This window comes from Schistocerca cancellata, chromosome 5 (genome assembly GCF_023864275.1).
Source record: "Schistocerca cancellata isolate TAMUIC-IGC-003103 chromosome 5, iqSchCanc2.1, whole genome shotgun sequence".
NCBI classification, from domain to species: Eukaryota; Metazoa; Arthropoda; class Insecta; order Orthoptera; family Acrididae; genus Schistocerca; species Schistocerca cancellata.
Window position 1 is genome coordinate 613,791,469 of NC_064630.1, and position 20,262 is coordinate 613,811,730.

General features: G+C 42.9%; 1 protein-coding gene across 1 annotated transcript in view; it reads left to right on the plus strand.

Annotated features, from left to right (window-relative positions):
• LOC126188115 (alpha-tocopherol transfer protein-like) overlaps window positions 1–20,262 on the plus strand; it is a 76,082-nt gene that overhangs the window by 39,513 nt on the left and 16,307 nt on the right. Inside the window, exon 6 of the mRNA XM_049929587.1 lies at window positions 18,316–18,421. Within this exon, the coding sequence (XP_049785544.1) occupies window positions 18,316–18,421 (106 nt within the window). The remainder of the gene's footprint in view (window positions 1–18,315; window positions 18,422–20,262) is intronic.

Below are 20,262 nucleotides of genomic sequence, written 5' to 3' on the forward strand. Positions count from 1 at the left end.
CAATCATTTAACTGAAAGCCTTTTAAGAAAGCAAGACTAGGAAATTTGAATCATGAGTTAAAATCATATTTAAATAGGCTCTGCCCGAGCACATATTTTAAAACGAAATACTTCCTTTAAGGAACCAGCGATCAAAATTAATTACATAATCCTCAACAACCATACTACATCCAAGAGAATTAAGATTAAACAGTAATATATAACATCAGAGAGCTGCAGTCCCTAGTTTTAAGCAGCACGTTTCAGATGGACTGCACTGGAACAGTACCATACAAGTCCGTCAGAGGATCTCCCCACACAGGAAGTTATTGCCGCAATCGACAAAATATCAACATCATTCCATGTACAGACCTAAAACAAACTAAAAGCTCTCTTAATTTTGGTACAGTTAATTCCCTTTCAACATAACATACATCACAAGTGTAGCCCTAGGACGGCACCGACACCCCGCAATTTGGCACCCGAAAAACTACAGCGATTCACTCATCACGTATCCTTACAAAATCCAAGAACAGAGAGCCGGCTCCCCAACAGCGGAGCATCTAACCACGCGCAGCGTGCGGGTTTGCGGGATGCTGATCTCACCTTTAACCTCAACACCAGTTCAAATACTAGTCAGCCTACAATCTTGAACCACCATACACATTCCTTCAGTTACTGTATAGAGAGCCAATATGATAGGCAAACAGACCAGCATATGATAAAAGTTTAAGCAATTTCCTTACTAGACAACCCTTATGAATATTAGCCGTATTTTTTTTTAACGTGAGCACACCCACAATCAAAAGACAAACAACGCTAATCATAAGGACAGTAGCACATAACCAAATAGCAATGGTAACTTCTGCTTAGATTGGCTACAAATCAGCGCGTGATTTAACTCACCAGAGAACAGTCTTTACAACATAACCATCAATACAATAGCAAATTACTCACACATGTACTCCCCCATGATTTCGATTCGCAAAGCCATAGACAAAACGTGGAGAACGTATCACTTAGACCAACATAATGGTGCTCTCTCAGTTACCACAAATAACTGACTCCCTTAGTTGCACAGCAAAGAACCAGGCCTAATGAAATCACCACAGTTTTCGCCTCTAAATTATCACAGCACAAGTGAGACTCAAATGGTTCAAATGGCTGTGAGCACTATGGTACTTAACATCTATGGTCATCAGTCCCCTAGAACTTAGAACTACTTAAACCTAACTAACCTAAGGACAGCACACAACACCCAGCCATCACGAGGCAGAGAAAATCCCTGACCCCGCATCGAACCCGGGAACCCGGGCGTGGGAAGCGAGAACGCTACCGCACGACCACGAGATGCGGGCTGAGACTCAATCACAAATGTAATTTTACATCACCAGTTCCCGTATAGTCAATACAAGCACCTGATTTTCACCCGTTTATAACGGTAGGCAGAAACATCGTACAGAAAAGAGCGTAGACACCAGCTCTTACCAATTCTCTTCTCCGAAAGCAGCCACCGCAACTCTCGGGAACCACTGGGACATCCAGTGCAAAAATCGTTACTGCTTCACACAAATTATAGGACGCCCTTTACCCGCTGCTTGCTACGGCGCCTTCCGTTCAGAGTCAACTTGTTTATCTCCATGCGATAGGTCCGGTCCCACACTCGCTGCGTCACCCCGACAACCGTCTTCCACCACATCCCGGAGTACCACTCCCCACAGGACCTCGCCTTGTTACTCCTCGCGTAGTCCGCAGAGGGCGCTGCTTATCGCCCTGACCGTGGCAGGAAAGGTAAACCACCAAAGTGGCACTATCGATACGAGCCGCCACGGCTCAGCTACGTTCCATAGTAACCAAATGGATTCTTGTTGGCAGCATTAACCATTTTTTTTAATTATACTGATAAAATATTTACATAAGACACCTGTGAGACAGCTACTGTTTGTAAAGAAACCACTCGATTACAGTCATTATATGAAAGCGCGGTGTCTGTTCATTCGGTCATGCACGAAAGGACAAATATGACGCGGAATCTGCAACTGTGATACATAACTGATGGGCCATAACATTATGTTCACCTGATTAGTAGCTTGTTCGTCCTTCTTTGGAACGAAATACATCACCGATTCTGTGTACCAGAGAACCGACTGTTTTTTGGTAGGTCTGTGGAAGTATGCAGCATTAGATGTCTACACACAGGTCACGTAATTCGCGTAAATAACGTGCCGTTGATTTGCGTACGCGGTGATGGTGCCCGATAGCAACCCAGGTGGGTCCCATGGGATTTACATTTGGTCACCGACACATCACTGTAATGCTCGTAAAACCTCTGTAGCTAGCACGGTCCTGACTCCGAGCCACAGACAATTTTACTTCTGAAAGATTACATCTCCGTCGGGGAACATACCGAGCGTGAAGGGGTGCAAGTGGTTCGCAGCAGTCAGCGAGTCTTCGAGTACTACCACAGGTCCCATGCAAATGCAGAAGAATGTCTGCCACAACATAATATTGTTCTCACCAGCCTGTGTCCGTGGTGCGCTGCACGTTTCGAGCCTGCGTTCACATCGACGACAAGCGACCTATTGTAGCAAAACTGTGATTCACCAGAAGAGCCAACACGTTTCCATTTATCGAAGGTCAAATTCCGATGGTCCAGTGCCCACTACAATCGTAACTGACGATGTCTGTAGGTCAATATGTATACACATAGGGGTGGTCTGCTGCGGAGCTCCATGTGCAAAAATGTACGATAAAAGATGTGCTCCGAAACACTTGTGCGTGTAGCAGTATTGTACTCTTCCGTCAGAGATTCCACAGGTCACTATCTGTCCTACTTTAGAGAGCAGACAAGCCTCCAAACCCCACGTTCTGTGAAGAGTCGTGGACGTGCAACCATTTAGCGCCTAGTGGTAGTTTCACTGTCCTTCCACCTCTTTCCGTACCCGCTCACGACAGTAGCACGTGAACATTCGATCAGCTTCGCCGCTTTAGAAATAGTAGTTCATAGGCTCTATGTAAAAATACTCTGCCTTTTGTCGAAGTCTGCTTATCTCAATGGATTTCCCCATTTGCAGCCCATATCTTCGCTAGGGATACCCCCGTCCCTGTCTACTCCACTTACATATTTTTGCCATCGCGTCACGTGCCTTCAGTGCCACCAGGAGGTATAACACGTCTCGCTGGACAGCGCTCGAAATGTATTGGGTAAATTGAAGGTGGTGGTGGTGGTGGTGGTGGGGGAATAAAACGAAAGGAAGGGGAGGGAACTACTGATGTCAGCTGAGGACTTTACACAGTGAATCCACCACCTCCAGTGCGGATTCACAATTATGTTCGACCTCCCTCGGGAATCTCAAAGTAGCGACAGTGGAGGACCAGCACGGATACGGGCAGGCAGCGCCAGATGAAAATGTGGGTCGAGAGGGGCGTACCAAGATAGTACGTGCAATTACGATAAACACTGTGTGTACGTGACTCAGTGGCTAACGTAACTGCCTAGTAATCAGGAGATCCCGTGTTCGAATCCTAATTCAGCACATATTTTCACTAGTTGCCTCTGATGCATCCGACATCATTACATTAGTTCCTTCACTTCCCACCCCCAACCCACGCCCCGTCCACCTTCCATTTGCAGGGTACTGTGCAGATCACACCCCACCTGTGCCACTGCTTACGTACCTCTGCTCGAAACTGTCGAGCTCTGTTTCTGATCGTGGTACACTGGAATCAAGCGAGGAAAATCGCTTTTGTGCGGCGAAAGCTGTGATCGATTGCATGAAGCGATGTTCTAAGACATTGATACTTCATTGTGCAGTACTGAAGTCTACATCCACACTTAAATAAATGGTTAAATCCGTATAGCGTGAGCCAGAATTACACCGACAAAATTTCTGAAGTTGTTACAGATAGTTTCTGGGTGTTTTGACGCAAGGGACTCGATTTACCCGTTAAAGATTATTTGTATTTAGTTTCATTTCTTACTCCCACTTACCTTAATTCTGCTTAAAATACGTGCACCACAGTGCAAATGTCGGCCACATCCCATGTGTATTTTGCATAGAATCGGACTTACACCATTCATAGTACCTGCTGTTAACAACAGTAAGCCGTGCTCTGGGTTATACCGATTCCATTTCTCGCGCCAACTCTTTGAGTAGCGTTGCTGAGCTACCGTGTCCTAGCCGTCTCGACTAGTGGCGCACTGACGACTCGGAAGGCATTTCTGAATTTATTTCACTCATTTTTTTTCTTCCCTTTAGTGCTTTCCGTCCCATCTATGCCCATGTTTTCGTGTTTCATTGGTAAGATTTTTTTTTTACTTTCTGCATTCATCCATAAGCTCTAGAAACCACAACGCCACGCACAGCTTATTTTCCTCACTTTCGATATTCGTATGAATTTCTGCCCTGCCCTGTTTTCTTCTTTGTCATATTCCATTTCTCTTCTACTACTCACGATAATTTCACTTAGCGCTTTCTTCAGTGCCCCAGAGAATTCCCATCACATCTTATTCAGTCTCAAGTTTTATGATTCCGTATTCTCCTACTTCTTGAATTTCAGCCTGCTGTTCATCATTCCAAGTCCATGATATTTATCTGGATATGCTTTCAGTTCAGGAGTTATTATGATATCATTCAAAAAATATTTTACTGAGCACCTGATTGGTTTATGTGTGTACGTTGAATCGCTTCCTCATTCACCGGATTGGTCACTTTGTGACTTATTTTATAGCACCGCGTAAAAGTTCAAGTTTACTTACGCAAACCACATACTGTTGAACCACTTCCCAAGGTTATAAGGCGCGTTCACCATGCAGTGTTTCAGCAGTGCATGAACCATTTTGCTACATGTGTACATGAATGACTCGACAAAAATGGACGCCGTCTAAGCCACGTTATTTAGGGCAGCTAATTATTTTGTTACGTGTTCTAAAATGGCAACGAGAATCCCTAATTTATAAATACTTTTAGTTTAGAGATTTGTTCAAACTACACAGTCACGTCTAAACAGCTTATGTCCGTTCAGAGTGACAGTGGACGAAACGAAAAAGTGTCAGATTTTTTCGTCTAGTTTACGTCGAGGTCATTAGAAATAGAAAGGCAAATTGGGCGGAAAATTGATTGCGGTATTACCTGGCGGCGTGTATTGTTTTGCACATTGATTTGGGGAATGCTGAACCGTGGTTACTGGACTGCTGATGTACCGTATTCCTCCCGAGTGTCAGTTGTTTGGTGGCAGGCTAGGTTCGAATGGCTCTGAGCCCTATGGGTCTTAACTTCTGAGGTCATCAATCCCCTACAACTTAGAACTACTTAAACCTAACTAACCTAAGGATATCACAAACATCCATGCCCGAGGCAGGATTCGAACGTGCGACCGTAGCGGTCGCGCGGTTCCAGACTGTAGCGCCTAGAACCGCTCGGCCACCCCGGCCAGCTGGCAGGCTAGGACATGGTAGCAAAGCATCTTACAGGTCAGGGCGTCGACTTAGTGCACAGTTTGTCCCACATCGTATTTCAAAAGAACGCTGTATAGGCACGAAACTAATTATATGGATCCGTTTATTGGCGTTCAATAGTTCCTTGACGCCAGTTGAGCACTTTCTCTGACATTCTTTAACTGTCTCACAAATGGTCATTGTGCTCATTACGTGAAACGTGACTGGCGCCCTAATTCACCGGAACTCGCTCCTGCTGGTTACTGATGTGTTTGCGATTATCGTACTTCATTTTTGGACGGTTGCTAAATGGCAGTGTATCAGAAATGTTCATCATTTCTTGTATTGTCTTAGATTACAGTCCACCAATGATTAATTTCTAAAATCTTAGGTGCCGGAACGCACCTCCTTAACCATACAAGCACCTCACCCAACCCTTTCTCCACCCTCGCCTAGCCATAAAAATCAAAGCTTTCATTTTAAAAACTTGTGATAAAATTTAGAACGCGAAATTATTTTTCACAAAATGTTGTTTTCAAATTCAAGTTTTAAAAACATAATTTCTAATAATCAAAACAATAAAAGCACAAGATTTAATACAAGCAACTGATGCTAACGTATCTCTCCCCTTAGCAGCATCATTTTGCTTCCAAGTTCTGCCCAATACGTATCGGTACAAGTTGGTAGTCTTGGTGACTATGACATCATGTTTTCAACTGCACATAGCCACAGCATTCAAACAGCTACACTGTAGCTGCTAGGTGAACTTGTGTCCAGTATTCATTAATGAAGCATTTAGTGACAAATGGTAATGAAGATATTCACGGCGCGAGGAGCTCACATAGAATTCCAACTTCACAAAGAGTTAGGAAAACAAAACACAGTGCGACATGGGACATGGAGTAAGACGTTAGGAAATGCTTTGGAGGTCATTTGTCTTCTATTCTTTAATAGTGTGATATGAAACAACACAAAGTATAATACAACTGATCTTACTTGAAGGCGAGTAACAAACGCCGAGGCTGTTGCCCAAGTTTATCAGTAATATCAGTGATAGATTTATAGCTGTTTCTTCTGTAGTAGCACAAAAGTCACACCTCGGTGCTGGTTCGGAAACACTTAGCTCTGCGGAGCTACAAATTATCAAGTAATGTTTCACAGCATAATAAATTTTTTGTGAGTAGTTTCAGTACGAGGAAACCTGGCACCAATTAATTAAATTGACCAGACATTCCGATATGGCCAGGATACTTACGATTTTTGGAGTCTACATCCCTTGCCGCCACCAGGTTCTGCCAGAAAGCCTAAACGTTCTGGTTTTTAGAAATAAAATCAATTCTCGGTCATGTGAGGTTTCAAGATACAACATTTTCTGTTTCTGTAATTGTACAAATGCTTCAGTCGAGCCTATCTTTGATGAATACGGACATCTGAGAAATCTACGACTTTTTGAACTCAAAGGGAGGCAAACATCTGTTGAATCAAATTTATCCACCACATAAATATGGCATCATGAACAACGCACTGTTAAAACCTGTGTTAGTTAATATTAAGCAAGTGTTGGTCCTGTTCACTGACTTTAAAGATATAAATACATTATAATACTATACAGTAACAAAAGATGTGCCTTTGTTGTATATTATGTTGTTATATTATCACTGGGTGCTACTATTCACTTCATTGCTAGCTTTACTAATGTATAACAGGTACAGAGCAGTTACAAAAATTATCCGCGTTTCGACATCCAGAAACATGGTCACTTTAATTCAGTGCACATACAGAAGTCTGATACATGTAGAAAATTGCAGAGTAAACCTAATAAGTATTATGATTTGAGAAAAGCCGTGAAACACAACTTCTACTGGTAGCCTTAGTCCTCCGAATCCAAATCGAGAATATCGGGATTGAGTGTTTTTACAAAAGAGAAAAGGCTGCTGGAAAAGTCTAGTGTAACAAATAAGCGAAATACACTAAACTAACTTACCAAGCTTTCTTAAGCTACTTCACTTCCTTCCAGCGTTATGACGTGGCGAAATCAGGAATATTCCAAATGTGTACCTGATTTATCATTTCTTATTGTGTTACGAGTAGAATTTTAATAGCATACTACCTCTTCCATCTTCGTCTTGTTTCCTTGTTACAGAATACTGTGGATGTAAAACTTGTTTTACATCGGACTTACGGTTGTCGTGTGTAGCTATTACCTCGTCGGGACACGCTGAGATGAGGGTGTAGAAATGAAGTTAAAAAACAATTATTTAACATAATTAATTCTTACGTAGAAAATAATTATATGGAACATGTTGCGGTAGAGTTCAGTTATTTTCAGCTTTTTCATGAAGTCTTTTTTTCCCTTTACATATTTATAAAACTCCGTGCAAGTCAGCTTGTAGTTAAACAGGCAGTCGTCGATTGCTTTCATCAGCCTAATGAGTTGGTATCAACGAAAGTAGTCTTTCCACAGTGGTTTTGTGTGCGAGAATAGAAAAACAATAGAAAAACAAAATATCGCATAACTTTAGCGGTTGGGAGTTTGCGTTCAGGATTTTCTGTTGCCTTAAGAAAGGAAATCCACCTTCCTTCCACGGAGTGTTTAGGCTTCCATTCTTTCGAGTTAGGCTTAGTGTCTGAAAAATCTATATATATATATATATATATATATATATATATATATATATATATATATATATATATTCCTGAAAACGAATGATGCCTGAAATCTTCGCACCATTTCAGTCAGGAATATAATCGTTTTGTCAATCATTACGCAATCTGGGGTTTCAGATAGTGTCATCCAATCAATTACTTGGTATTTATTAAAAGAAACAGCACATTTATCTAAGTAATCAAATGCTACGGTATAAAAAGCCATTGTCTCTTCCTCGGATTTCGAAATCAAATTGATTATTTCTTGGCTAGGGTTTTCATTCTTTTATTTGTTCTAATTCATCTTGGTTTGCATGGCAATAAAACTGGCAGACTTCCTTTCATTCAGACATCTTTGAATGTCGATTAATGTATTTCTCATTTCACTTATCGAGACTATTCTTCTCCAGGCCTTTCGTATTTTTTCAGAGCCAAGTCTGACTGCAGAAACATTGAAATGAAATGATCGTATGGTATTGTTGGCAGGGAGGCCGCAGAAACATTGAAATGAATTGATCGTATGGTATTGTTGGCAGGGAGGCCCCGTGCGGGGAAGTTCGGCCGCCGTATTGCAAGTCCTTTTTAGTTGACGCCACTTCGGCTACTTGCGAGTCAATGATCATGAAATGATGATGAAGAACACACAACACCCAGTCATCACGAGGCAGAGGAAATCCCTGACCCCCGCCGGGAATCGAACTCGGGACCCAATGCGCGGGAAGCGAGAACGCTACCACAAGACCACGAGCTGCGGAAACATTAATTAAATTTTAGTAATCTGCCTACAGAAAAAATCTGATTTACTTTAGGTGGCCTAACTGCGGCGTCAAAAACTTGTTTTAATGGAATCAAAAGCGCAAGAATTTTTCTCAGCTGCGGACATTAACGACAACCATCTCGTTTTTGAGTGAAACGGAAGTGTCTGATGATGGACATCAACGTATAGTCAGAACTCTGTCCTTACCGCGTGTACTGACAACGAGATATTTTCGTGACGATTATTTCGATGTCGACAGTTAAGACACCAGCAGCTATTGATATAGTATTGTGGGGAATATGGGCAAGGCATCTGATTCCTTCTACATTTTTCTTAGTGCTTCTTTAATTTGGTGAACCCATTCCTCTGGCGCCTCAATGAACTTTGCAGTTGTCTCCGATATTTCGTTATTCAGCGTATCAAACTACAACAGCTTCTGTATTATTCCGTCAGTATGAGTAAAGTACCGAACAACTAAGTAAACACATTTTCAGCCTTGTTGTTCGATGCGTCGGTCACTATTCCGTAAAACGAAATTTCTTGTAGTTGGTTTATGCATTCGGACACGGAGTGTGTTTCTAGAACATTTTTAACAACCGCTGTAGCTTTGATCCTGGTTGTAGTATGGTTTGCACCAACTATGGAGTCAGGACACTTTCCGGCATTCAGTTTTACGGTACAGTTAAGAGAAATGAAAGACTGATGATACTTGACAAGTTTATAAAATGTTGTTAGTTCTGCGGTAGCAATACTTCCTCGTTATCCTCTTTAATCATGAATGTAGAAATAGGTTTTGATGTAGATAGTACCGCGAATGTGTTTGCACGATTCTTCATAGAAACGTGATGCGTCACATCTGCCTTACGTCCGTGAGTTACTGTGATAAAATAGCTACAAATCTCACACACCGCTTCCTGATCCGTACCGGTGAGTCCTTTCTTGACAAAAGAGCATTCGTTTGTGTAGTCATCCGAAAAGTGACACTTTGTCTTTCCATCCCCAAGAATTTTCGTAAGCTATGATAAGATGAGTTTATTAGACGATAAACAGTCGTCAATAACACTTCAATCATCAAAATACACGTCCCTATACACTTCACGCCCCATATACCTGCAGTAAACACTTCAAAAATTACTACCTTGCTCTCGTGTTTCTTATTACACTTAAAAGAGCCGCCTTATCAGATCGCTGTTCAATGGGAACTGCCCGATTCTTCCGCGTGGCGTTTCTTAAATAGTGCCGGCTCGCTAGTACTGGAGAAGTCTGTTATTTTCGCGAATGGCGGCTCTATACTTGGAAGGTGCCTGCATCGTTGACACATGATACGCAACATGCAACACTATCGGTGGGACGACCTTGTCTACATAAACTTGTTGACAAAAATAACACTGACTGAGGCTGCATTTACAAATTGCCCCAACATAGTGTTGGTTAAGAACATGAGCCAAGCTCTCAACAGTAGTTTACAAAATCGGAACCAAGTTTGATCTTTTAGGGATGTAGGCATAAGAGGGTTCATAACGGTGACGGTCTCGATATGTCGTGACGGATAGCAACCATAGTCGGAACCTGCCCATTGTTAAACCAACACAACTTCGTACCAGGTCACGACTCAAACTGATGTACAATCTGAACTATCTACATCTACATCCATACTCCGCAAGCCACCTGACGGTGTGCGGTGGAGGTTACTTTTAGTACCTCTATCGGTTCTCCCTTATATTCCAGTCTCGTATTGTTCGTGGAAAGAAAGATTGTCAGTATGCCTCCGTGTGGGCTCTAATCTCTCTGATTTGGTCCTCATGGTCTCTTCGCGAGATATATGAAGGAGGGAGCAATATACTGCTTGACTCCTCGGTGAAGGTTGTTCTCGAAACTTAAATTAAAGCCTGTACCGAGCTACTGAGCGTCTCTCCTGCAAAGTCTTCCACTGGAGTTTATCTATCATCTCCGTAACGCTTTCGCGATTACTAAATGATCCTGTAACGAAGCGCGCTGCTCTCCGTTGGTTCTTCTCTATCTCTTCTATCAACCCTACCTGCTACGGATCCCACATCGGTGAGCAGTATTCAAGCAGTGGGCGAACAAGTGTACTGTAACCTACTTCCTTTGTTTTCGGATTGCATTTCCTTAGGATTCTTCCAATGAATCTCAGTCTGGAATCTGCTTTACCGACAATCAACTTTATATGATCATTCCATTTTAAATGACTCCTAATGGCTACTCCCAGATAATTTATGGAATTAACTGCTTCCATTTGCTGACCTGCTATGTTGTAGCTAAATGTTGAAGGATCTTTCTTTCTACGTATTCGCAGCACATTCTACTTGTCTACATTGAGATTCAATTGCCATTCCCTGCACCATGCGTCAATTCGTTGCAGATCCTCCTGCATTTCAGTACAATTTTACATTGTTACAACCTCTCGATATACGACAGCATCATCCGTAAAAAGCCTCAGTGAACTTCCGATGTTATGCACAAGGTCATTTATGTATATTTTGAATAGCAACGGTCCTAAGACACTCCCCTGCGGCACACCTGAAATCACTCTTACTTCGGAATACTTCTCTCCATTGAGAAGAGATGCTGCGTTCTGTTATCTAGGAACTCTTCAATCCAATCACACATTTGGTCTTATAGTCCATATGCTCTTACTTTGTTCATCAAACGACTGTGGGCAACTGTATCGAACGCCTTGCAGAAGTCAAGAAACACGGTATCCACCTGGGATGTCTATGGCCCTCTCAGTCTCGTGGACGAATAGCGCGAGCTGGATTTCACACGAACTATAAAAACAAACTGTAGTGAAATGTTTACAGTGTTGAGATGGCTGCAGAGGTATTTTTCCAAAGCCAAAATTTTTAAAAAATGTCTAAACGTACTCTTGGATGTCTTTTCGTGGTAATGACAGCAAAGCTTCTGTGATAACGATCACTAGGAATAGCATAGTGCACAAGATATCGCGCGTGGAGTTCTGTCTAAACATACAATGGTCACGAAGCTGTGCGCTTAGCTATAGTTAGAAAGTGTGAGGGGAAACTTCATTCCGCTAAAGTTTGGATACGGCTCCTAGGCAATTTGGCGCAGTACATCGAAGAAGCCCATAACGGAAATCGGGACGGCGCACAAGAGTGGCATTATTCCGCCTTCATTTGATCCGTAGTACAGCAGCGTGCACATTATTACGGAGGGGAGAACGATTCCAAAGGAATGAAGCCCATGCTCCATAATCCATAACCAAGTGTCCGATGTTACGCTTTATAAAACGAGCTTCAAATTACTGTAGCATCATCTCACTGCGATTAGCCACAACTGCTGCAGCAAGATAAGAGGTTTCATGGAAACACTGGAAATCACTTCTAGACGAGTATGAGGATTCTGTAATGAAAAAATAAGTATGTACTACACATTCCAAGGAAGCAAATGCCCCTCTAGATTTCTCCCCCTTGCGGACGCATATGGGCTAAAGATGATTACGTATCGGCTGTAATGCTGCCAACTTCAAGCCATACGTACGCCTTGCGTGAAGTTGATCAGCACGTACGGTATGAATTACTACACGAATGTAACAAAGTTTCGTGAAAGTACATTAAAAAGACGCTCATGTTCAAACACTCCTTAAGTTATTTATTCCTCATTGACACACAAAACACAAGACGTCGCCATGTTACTACACTACACATATGGAATCGGTGGGTTCACGAGGGTAATACGGAATGCCGTGCTGGATCCCAATGGCCTCGTATCACTAGCAGCCGAGATGACAGGCATCTTATCCGCATGGCTGTAATGGATCGTGCAGTCACATCTCGATCCCTGAGTCAACAGATGGGGATGTTTGCAAGACATCAACCATCTGCACGAACAGTTCGCCGACGTTTGTAGCAGCCTAGACTATCAGCTCGGAGACCATGGCTGCGGTTACCCTTGACGCTGCATCACAGACAGGAGCGCCTGCGATGGCATACTCAACAACGAACCTGGGTGCACGAATGGCAAAACATAATTTTTTCGGTTGAATCCAGGTTCTGTTTACAGCATCATTATGGTCGCATGCGTGGTTGGCGACATCGCGGTGAACGCTCACTGGAAGCGAGTATTCGTCATCGCCATACTGGAGTATCACCCAGCGTGATGGTATGGGGTGCCATTGGTTACACGTCTTGGTGACCTCTTGTTCGCATTGACAGCACTTTGAAGAGTGGACGTTACATTTCAGATGTGTTACGACCCGTGGCTCTACCCTTCATTCGATCCCTGCGAAACCCTACATTTCAGCAGGATAATGCACGACCGCATGTTGGAGGTCCTGTACAGGCCTTTCTGGATACAGAAAATGTTCGACTGCTGCCCTGGCCAGCATATTCTCCAGATCCATCACCAACTGAAAACGTTTGGTCAAAGGATGGCCGAGCAACTGGCTCGTCACAATACGCCAGTCACTACTCTTGATGAACTGTGGTATCGTGTTGAAGGTGCATGGGCAGGTGTAGCTGTACACGCCATCCAAGCTCTGGTGGACTCAATGCTCAGGCGTAGCAAGGCCGTTATTACGGCCAGAGGTAGTTGTTCTATGTACTGATTTCTTAGAATCCATGCACCCAAATTGCGTGAAAATGTAATCACATGTCAGTTCTAGTATAATATATTTGTCCAATGAATACCCGTTTATCATCTGTATTCCTTCTTGGTGTAGCAATTTTAATGGCCAGTAGTGTATACCGCTGTGGCTGCTGGAGGTCTTAAACATTGTTGTCATTCACATTGCATCATTGAACAGGCCAGTTCAAGTGCTACTGAACTTGGTTTAGCAGAATTATCAGTCTGTACAACGCAGCGGCAGTTGTGCAGAAGGCTAGATTCACATACCCTTAATGAGTAACTCACTAACTGGCTTCACTGGAACATGAGCGAGACGCACGTTCCCGGTTGTCGACCGCTATCCTGGCACTGGAAAACGCCTGCAGTGACTGTGCGCCTCTGTTAACCTCTCGTCGGACTGGTTCTCCATGTCTTTCTTAGAAACACGGCACACAATCATTGTAATCCTGTCAACATTGAGGATAATAAACAACTAGCAGCCTCTCATATATCGCACCACGAATCCATTCACAGAATTGCCGGAGTGGTGATAGCTCATCGCATGCGAATTGCAATGACTGGTTTAGTGACATGACAGGAAAGAGAGCTAAGGAACAGATTTTCCTGAGTATGCAAACGGAGTATCTACACTCATCTACAGAAAAACCAGAACACCTTGAAGGACTGGAGTAGGACGTACATTAGTATGTTCTGACGAAATGATTAGCATTTGAAACATCGATATCGCGGCGCAACACTACCTAGCGGTAAAATATACCTACGGCTCTCGTTTTCGCCTTAAACCGAAGGTATGAGTGTGACTGGTGCAGAAGTGCTGGATGTCTCGTAGACGTATTCGCGAATCATACCGTCAAATTAGTCAGTCTGAAAGAGGGTGCATTATTGGCGTGAAAGAATGATGTATCCATCAAGGAAATTGCTGCTCATGTGTGACCAAGCGTTTCGGCTGCGCAAAGGGCCTGTGCCTAATGGTCCAATCAAGGCCCTAGCCGCAGAATACGACGAGGTGGGTCAGGTAGCATTACCAAGTCCCCCCCCCCCCCCCCCCCCCCGAGAAGATCGACACATCATCCGGCTGGTATTTTGCATTGCAGGACAGATCTGCATCCTCCTCGGCTCCAGTGCAACTGCGGAACACGTCGTAAACTATCAGGGTTGACAGTCCGTCGCCGTTTAATACGGCATGGGTAACGTGCGCGTCGTCCACTTCTCGCTTACCTTTGACGAATGTGCAGAAACACGCTAGACGGCAGTGGTATATGAAACGACGTCACAGGAGAAAGAAAGGGCATCAGGTAGTGTTTTCGGACGACTCCAAGTTCTGCTTGTTTCAAAATGATGGCCGCATTTTGGTTCCCCGCAGGTTGGGCGAGCGGTACCACAGTGACAGCATTCGCACAAATCATACAGCGCCAACTCTACATCTGCATCTACATCTACATTTATACTCCGCAAGCCACCCAACGGTGTGTGGCGGAGGGCACTTGACGTGCCACTGTCATTACCTCCCTTACCTGTTCCGGTCGCGTATGGGTCGCGGGAAGAACGACTGCCGGAAAGCCTCCGTGCGCGCTCGAATTTCTCTAATTTTACATCCGTGATCTCCTCGGCAGTTATAAGTAGGGGAAAGCAATATATTCGGTACCTCATCCCGAAACGCACCCTCTCGAAACCTGGACAGCAAGCTACACGGCGATGCAGAGCACCTCTGTTGCAGAGTCTGCCACTTGAGTTTGCTAAACATCTCCGTAACGCTATCACGCTTGCCAGATAACCCTGTGACGAAACGCGCCGCTCTTCTTTGCATCTTCTCTATCTCCTCTGTCAATCCGACCTGGTACGGATCCCACACTGATGAGCAATACTCAAGTATAGGTCGAACGTGTGTTTTGCAAGCCACCTCCTTTGTTGATGGACTACATCTTCTAAGGACACTCCCAATGACTTTCAACCTGGTACCCGCCTTACCAACAATTAATTTTATACGATCATTCCACTTCAAATCGTTCCGTACGCATACTCCCAGATATTTTACAGAGATAACTGCTACCGGTGTTTGTTACGCTATTACGTAATCATACAATCAAGGATCCTTCTTTCTATGTATTCGCAATACATTAATTTGTCTATGTTAAGGGTAAGTTGCCACTCCCTGCACCAAGTGCCTATCCGCTGCAGATCTTCCTGCATTTCCCTGCAATATTCTAATGCTGCAACTTCTCTGCATACTACAGCATTATCCGCGAAAAGCCGCATGGAACTTCGACACTGTCTACTAGGTCATTTATATATACTGTTAAAAGTAATGGTCCCATAACACTCTCCTGTGGCACGCCAGATGTTACTTTAACGTCCTGTAGACGTCTCTCCTTTGAAAACAACATGCTGTGTTCTGTTTGCTAAAAACTCTTCAATCCAGCCACACAGCTGGTCTCTTACTTTGTTTATCAGGTGACAGTGCGGAACTGTATCGAACGCCTACCGGAAGTAAAGGACAATGGCATCTATCTGGGAGCCTGTATCTAATATTTTCTGTGTCACATCAACAAATAAAGCTAGTTGGGTCTCACACGATCGCTGCTTCCGGAATCCATGTTGAATCCTACGGAGTACATTCTGGGTTTCCAGAAATGATATGATATGCGAGCAAAAAGCGTGTTCTAAAATTCTACAACAGTTCGATGTCAGAGATATAGGCCTATAGTTTTGCGCATCTGCACGACGACCCTTCTTGAAAACTGGAACTATCTGAGCTCTTTTCCAATCATTTGGGACCTTCCGTTCCTCTAGAGACATGCGGTACACGGCTGTTAGAAGGGGGCAAGTTCTTTCACGTACTCTGTGTAGAATCGAAGTGGACTTTCCTCTGTTGAGTGATTTCAGTTGTTTTTCTATTTCTTGGACACTTATTTAGATGTCAGCCATTTTTTCGTTCGTGCGAGGATGTAGAGAAGGAACTGCAGTGCGGTGTTCCTCTGTGAAACAGCTTTGGAAAAAGGTGTTTAGTATTTCAGCTCTACGCGTGTCGTCCTCTGTTTCAATGCCATTATCATGCCAGTATTTGAGAAAAATGGGTCTTATAGCGCATAGTGCCATTGGACACAACCACAAATCACAGCTGGTGCGTGTCTAGGGCACTGTGACCAGTGTGACGTGCGTGGATGAGATCATGCGACCCGTAGCCATACACTTTCTACACAACACCCAGGACGCTATTTTTCAGCAAGACAATACACGAGCGCTTATTGCTGAACAAACACGTGCCTTCTTGGTGTCACAGGATGTCAGCCTTTAGCCCCGCCCGATCGCCAGACTAGGTGCCAGTGGAAAATATATGGGTTAGGTGAAACGACGGTTACAGCGCTGTGACCACAGATGAACTTTGGAACCAGATGAACGCAGCATGGACGGCTATAGCTCAGGACGTCATTGGCGCCTTAATGGCGTCGACGTTAATACCCATGGAACGAGTTATCAGCGCCCATGGCGGACGCTCTACGTACTAGGCAACAGGACACATGATGAACGGAGGTGACTGAAATGTTAATCATTTCTGCAGATTATACTAATGTCAAAATGGCTCAGATGGCTCTGAGCACTATGGGACTTAACTTCTGAGGTCATCAGTCCCCTAGAACGTAGAACTACTTAAACCTAACTAACCTAATGACATCACACACATCCATGCCTGAGGCAGTATTCGAACCTGCGACCGTAGCGGTCGCGTGGTTCCAGACTGTAGCGCCTAGAATCGCTCGGCCACTCCTACCGGCCACTAATGTACATGTCCTGCGTATCTGAATGTCCTATCTCTAGTTGTTCAAGGTGTTCTGTTTTTGTAAACATGAGTCTACTCTCCTAATCAGGCTATCATACTGGGTAGTGGGTGTTACGCCATTTTGAAGCAAAAGTAGCTCTCTTGCACAGGATTCCTGACCACAGATTACGTAAAAAAGTTAGAATACGTGTGGTATGCAAGAGACCTCAAGATGTAGACGTTAACTTAATATACGTACGCCGTTGCGTCATCTGTCTCGAGCCCAGTTATATGCAACCTGATTTTCATTCTAAACACGTAACATACGCTTATAGATGCGGTTGACTGTGGCTTAGATGACATCATACATGAATGCACGTGATATAATAGGTATTCCTGTATAACTTACAAACATACAGTGTTTCATTTGTATTCACTTAATCATGCCCTGTATTGATATTTTTATTTTAAAATCTCACTATTGTATGTATGTGCTGTGGAATAATATTTTTTGACGTTTTATGTCGTATAGATTATACCAGAGAAATTTTCAGATGAGATATTTTGCATTTTGAAAGTTTGATAGACAATAAATTTCCGAGCTATTTGCTTACTTTATGAGTTTTAGATAGCCATATGATTTAAATATTGCTATGAAGTCCTTATCTTTATATATTTTGTGGACAATGATACTGTATAATGACTCTGGCCGATTCTGTTTGTAGATCTTAATAAGAAACGACGCTTGCTAGGCTTCACCAAATCATCGTCATTGTGGTTTTTTTTTTGTTCCTGTGCGTATGCACTTCCTCAACCCCTTTCTAGCATCATCACCCACGAAACAAGACTGATAACATAAAATCTTTATGGGCAGTAATAAACAAACTATACGCACCTTATTTATATCACGTATCGATAAGCTATTTTTAATTGAACTTGAAATATCATTCAGATGCTTACTGCTAGGTTAACTCATTAACATGCATTCAATTCGGCTCTGTTAACAATCGTAAAATGATGGAGTCACTTTATTGAATGTTAATTACTATTAATATTTCAGTGTTAATATTTCTTCTACTATATAAAATGCAAATGTACTTCGTATGTTATAACCTGTCAAATCTCGATTTCCAGATAGTGATCCACGAACCAGGCTCACATACGTTGTTCGAGTATTTACCGAAAAACGTGGTTCCTGACGAAATGGGTGGCACTGCTGGCCCAGTAGCTGGTATAATGGGTAAGTAGTGGATTAAGGAATCGTGCATTACGGTGCGTTCATGCAGTCGGCTGTAAAGATGAACGTATGTTTAGCTACAATGGTGGCAAAATTACTTACAGGCCCTACTGCTTTTTCTACAAGCTGGTTAAACGCAATAGTGAACATCAAATTACTCGAATACCAAGAGCGCTGCTTACCCATACATTTTGTTCATTTCTCAGTTTTCTTTCAGCTTTTTGCCTTTTTTCAAGCGGAATTCGTAATTTTCTGCACTGCCATTAGACATTCTACAATAATGACACTGAGGAAATGCACGAACTTCACTAGAGAACGGGCATATTAAAACACGTATTCATTTGCAATGTCGTAATTAATGAAGTCCACGGTCGGTTACAGCCTTTACATCAGGTCATTTACAAGCAGATCTGAAACTTTCGTTGTCAATGCGTAATAGGAAAGGAAATGAAAAACGTATCTCATATATGCACTTTATAAGTACAAATAGAGTATATGAATTTTATTCTGCTGTAGAGAAGTTATGCCAAATGATAAATAATATTAAAGTCACTCTATTATTATGAAAATAGTACTTTTCGATACAATAAAAGTCTTAGTCTGCTTTAGGTCTAAGAAGAATTGTCCTCTGACAATTAAAAATAAGAGACATATGTAGTAAATTCATTTTCATAATTCACCTTATACTCGATAATCGCACGGTCCATGGCATCGGAAAAAGAACTCGTAATGTTCTGTACCGAAACAAAACGGTAAAACCACCGTCTCTGTTTGAAAGCGATAGTCTCCTAAACTGCCAGACGAATACTCTCTGCTAGGGAAAGCAAATTCATTAAGTTCGCTTTATGACTTGGGCGCCTACTCATTTAATTTTGATTTCGTTCTGTTTGCGAATAAAAATGCTTACAATGCAGCTGAGTCTATCTGAACACACCAGAACATCAAGAAGACTGAGCACTATGGGATCTACAAACTCAAATGAAAATCGGGAGACAGACTTTCTGCGGCTCGAGAACATCAGATTTAGCTCGCTCTTTGGAAACTCCTTCCGAAAGTGAGGCTCGACGTCACTGTTATTGAGAAAACTGTTCCTTATCTCGATCCTAAGAGCCCTTCACTCACACAGGCTTGAACTTACCATCACAGAAGTTCAAAATTTGATGGGAAGTGGTGAAGGCAAGGGAGTTTTATACGAGGAAATCCACTTATTCCTAACAATTTTCCATTTCACTTTAATCGTGCACAATTCCCGGTGGCTCATTTTATGCACTGACCATAAATAAAGAACAACGCCATACACTGAATGCTGTAGGCTTGGATCTTAATGCCAGTTGCTTTTTTGATGTCCAACACTATGTAGCTTTCTCCTGTGTTAACGTGAACCTCTTTGTTCATGCCCGGAATCACACAACATCTAACCATGTATACAAAGGAAATTTAAAAGTCAAACATAAACTACACACATATGACGTCTCAGGGACAGCTATAAATAACTATCTGGGAACACCCAGACTTCTTAGTTAGCCCTTTATAAAATCAAGCGATACTTTGTGGATGTATATGAAGAAATATACATTCCCTCTCCTGAAAAAAACCGAAGAAACGGCTCTCAATTAGAAATGCACATTGGAAACAACATTTCTTCAACATATTTTGCCCTATGGTTGACAACTTTGTTTAAGGATTCTCCACTGGTTCGGGACTGTATCTGTTGGAGAACAGCCGGCCGCGGTGGTCTAGCGGTTCTGGCGCTGCAGTCCGGAACCGCGGGACTGCTACGGTCGCAGGTTCGAATCCTGCCTTGGGCATGGGTGTGTGTGATGTCCTTAGGTTAGTTAGGTTTA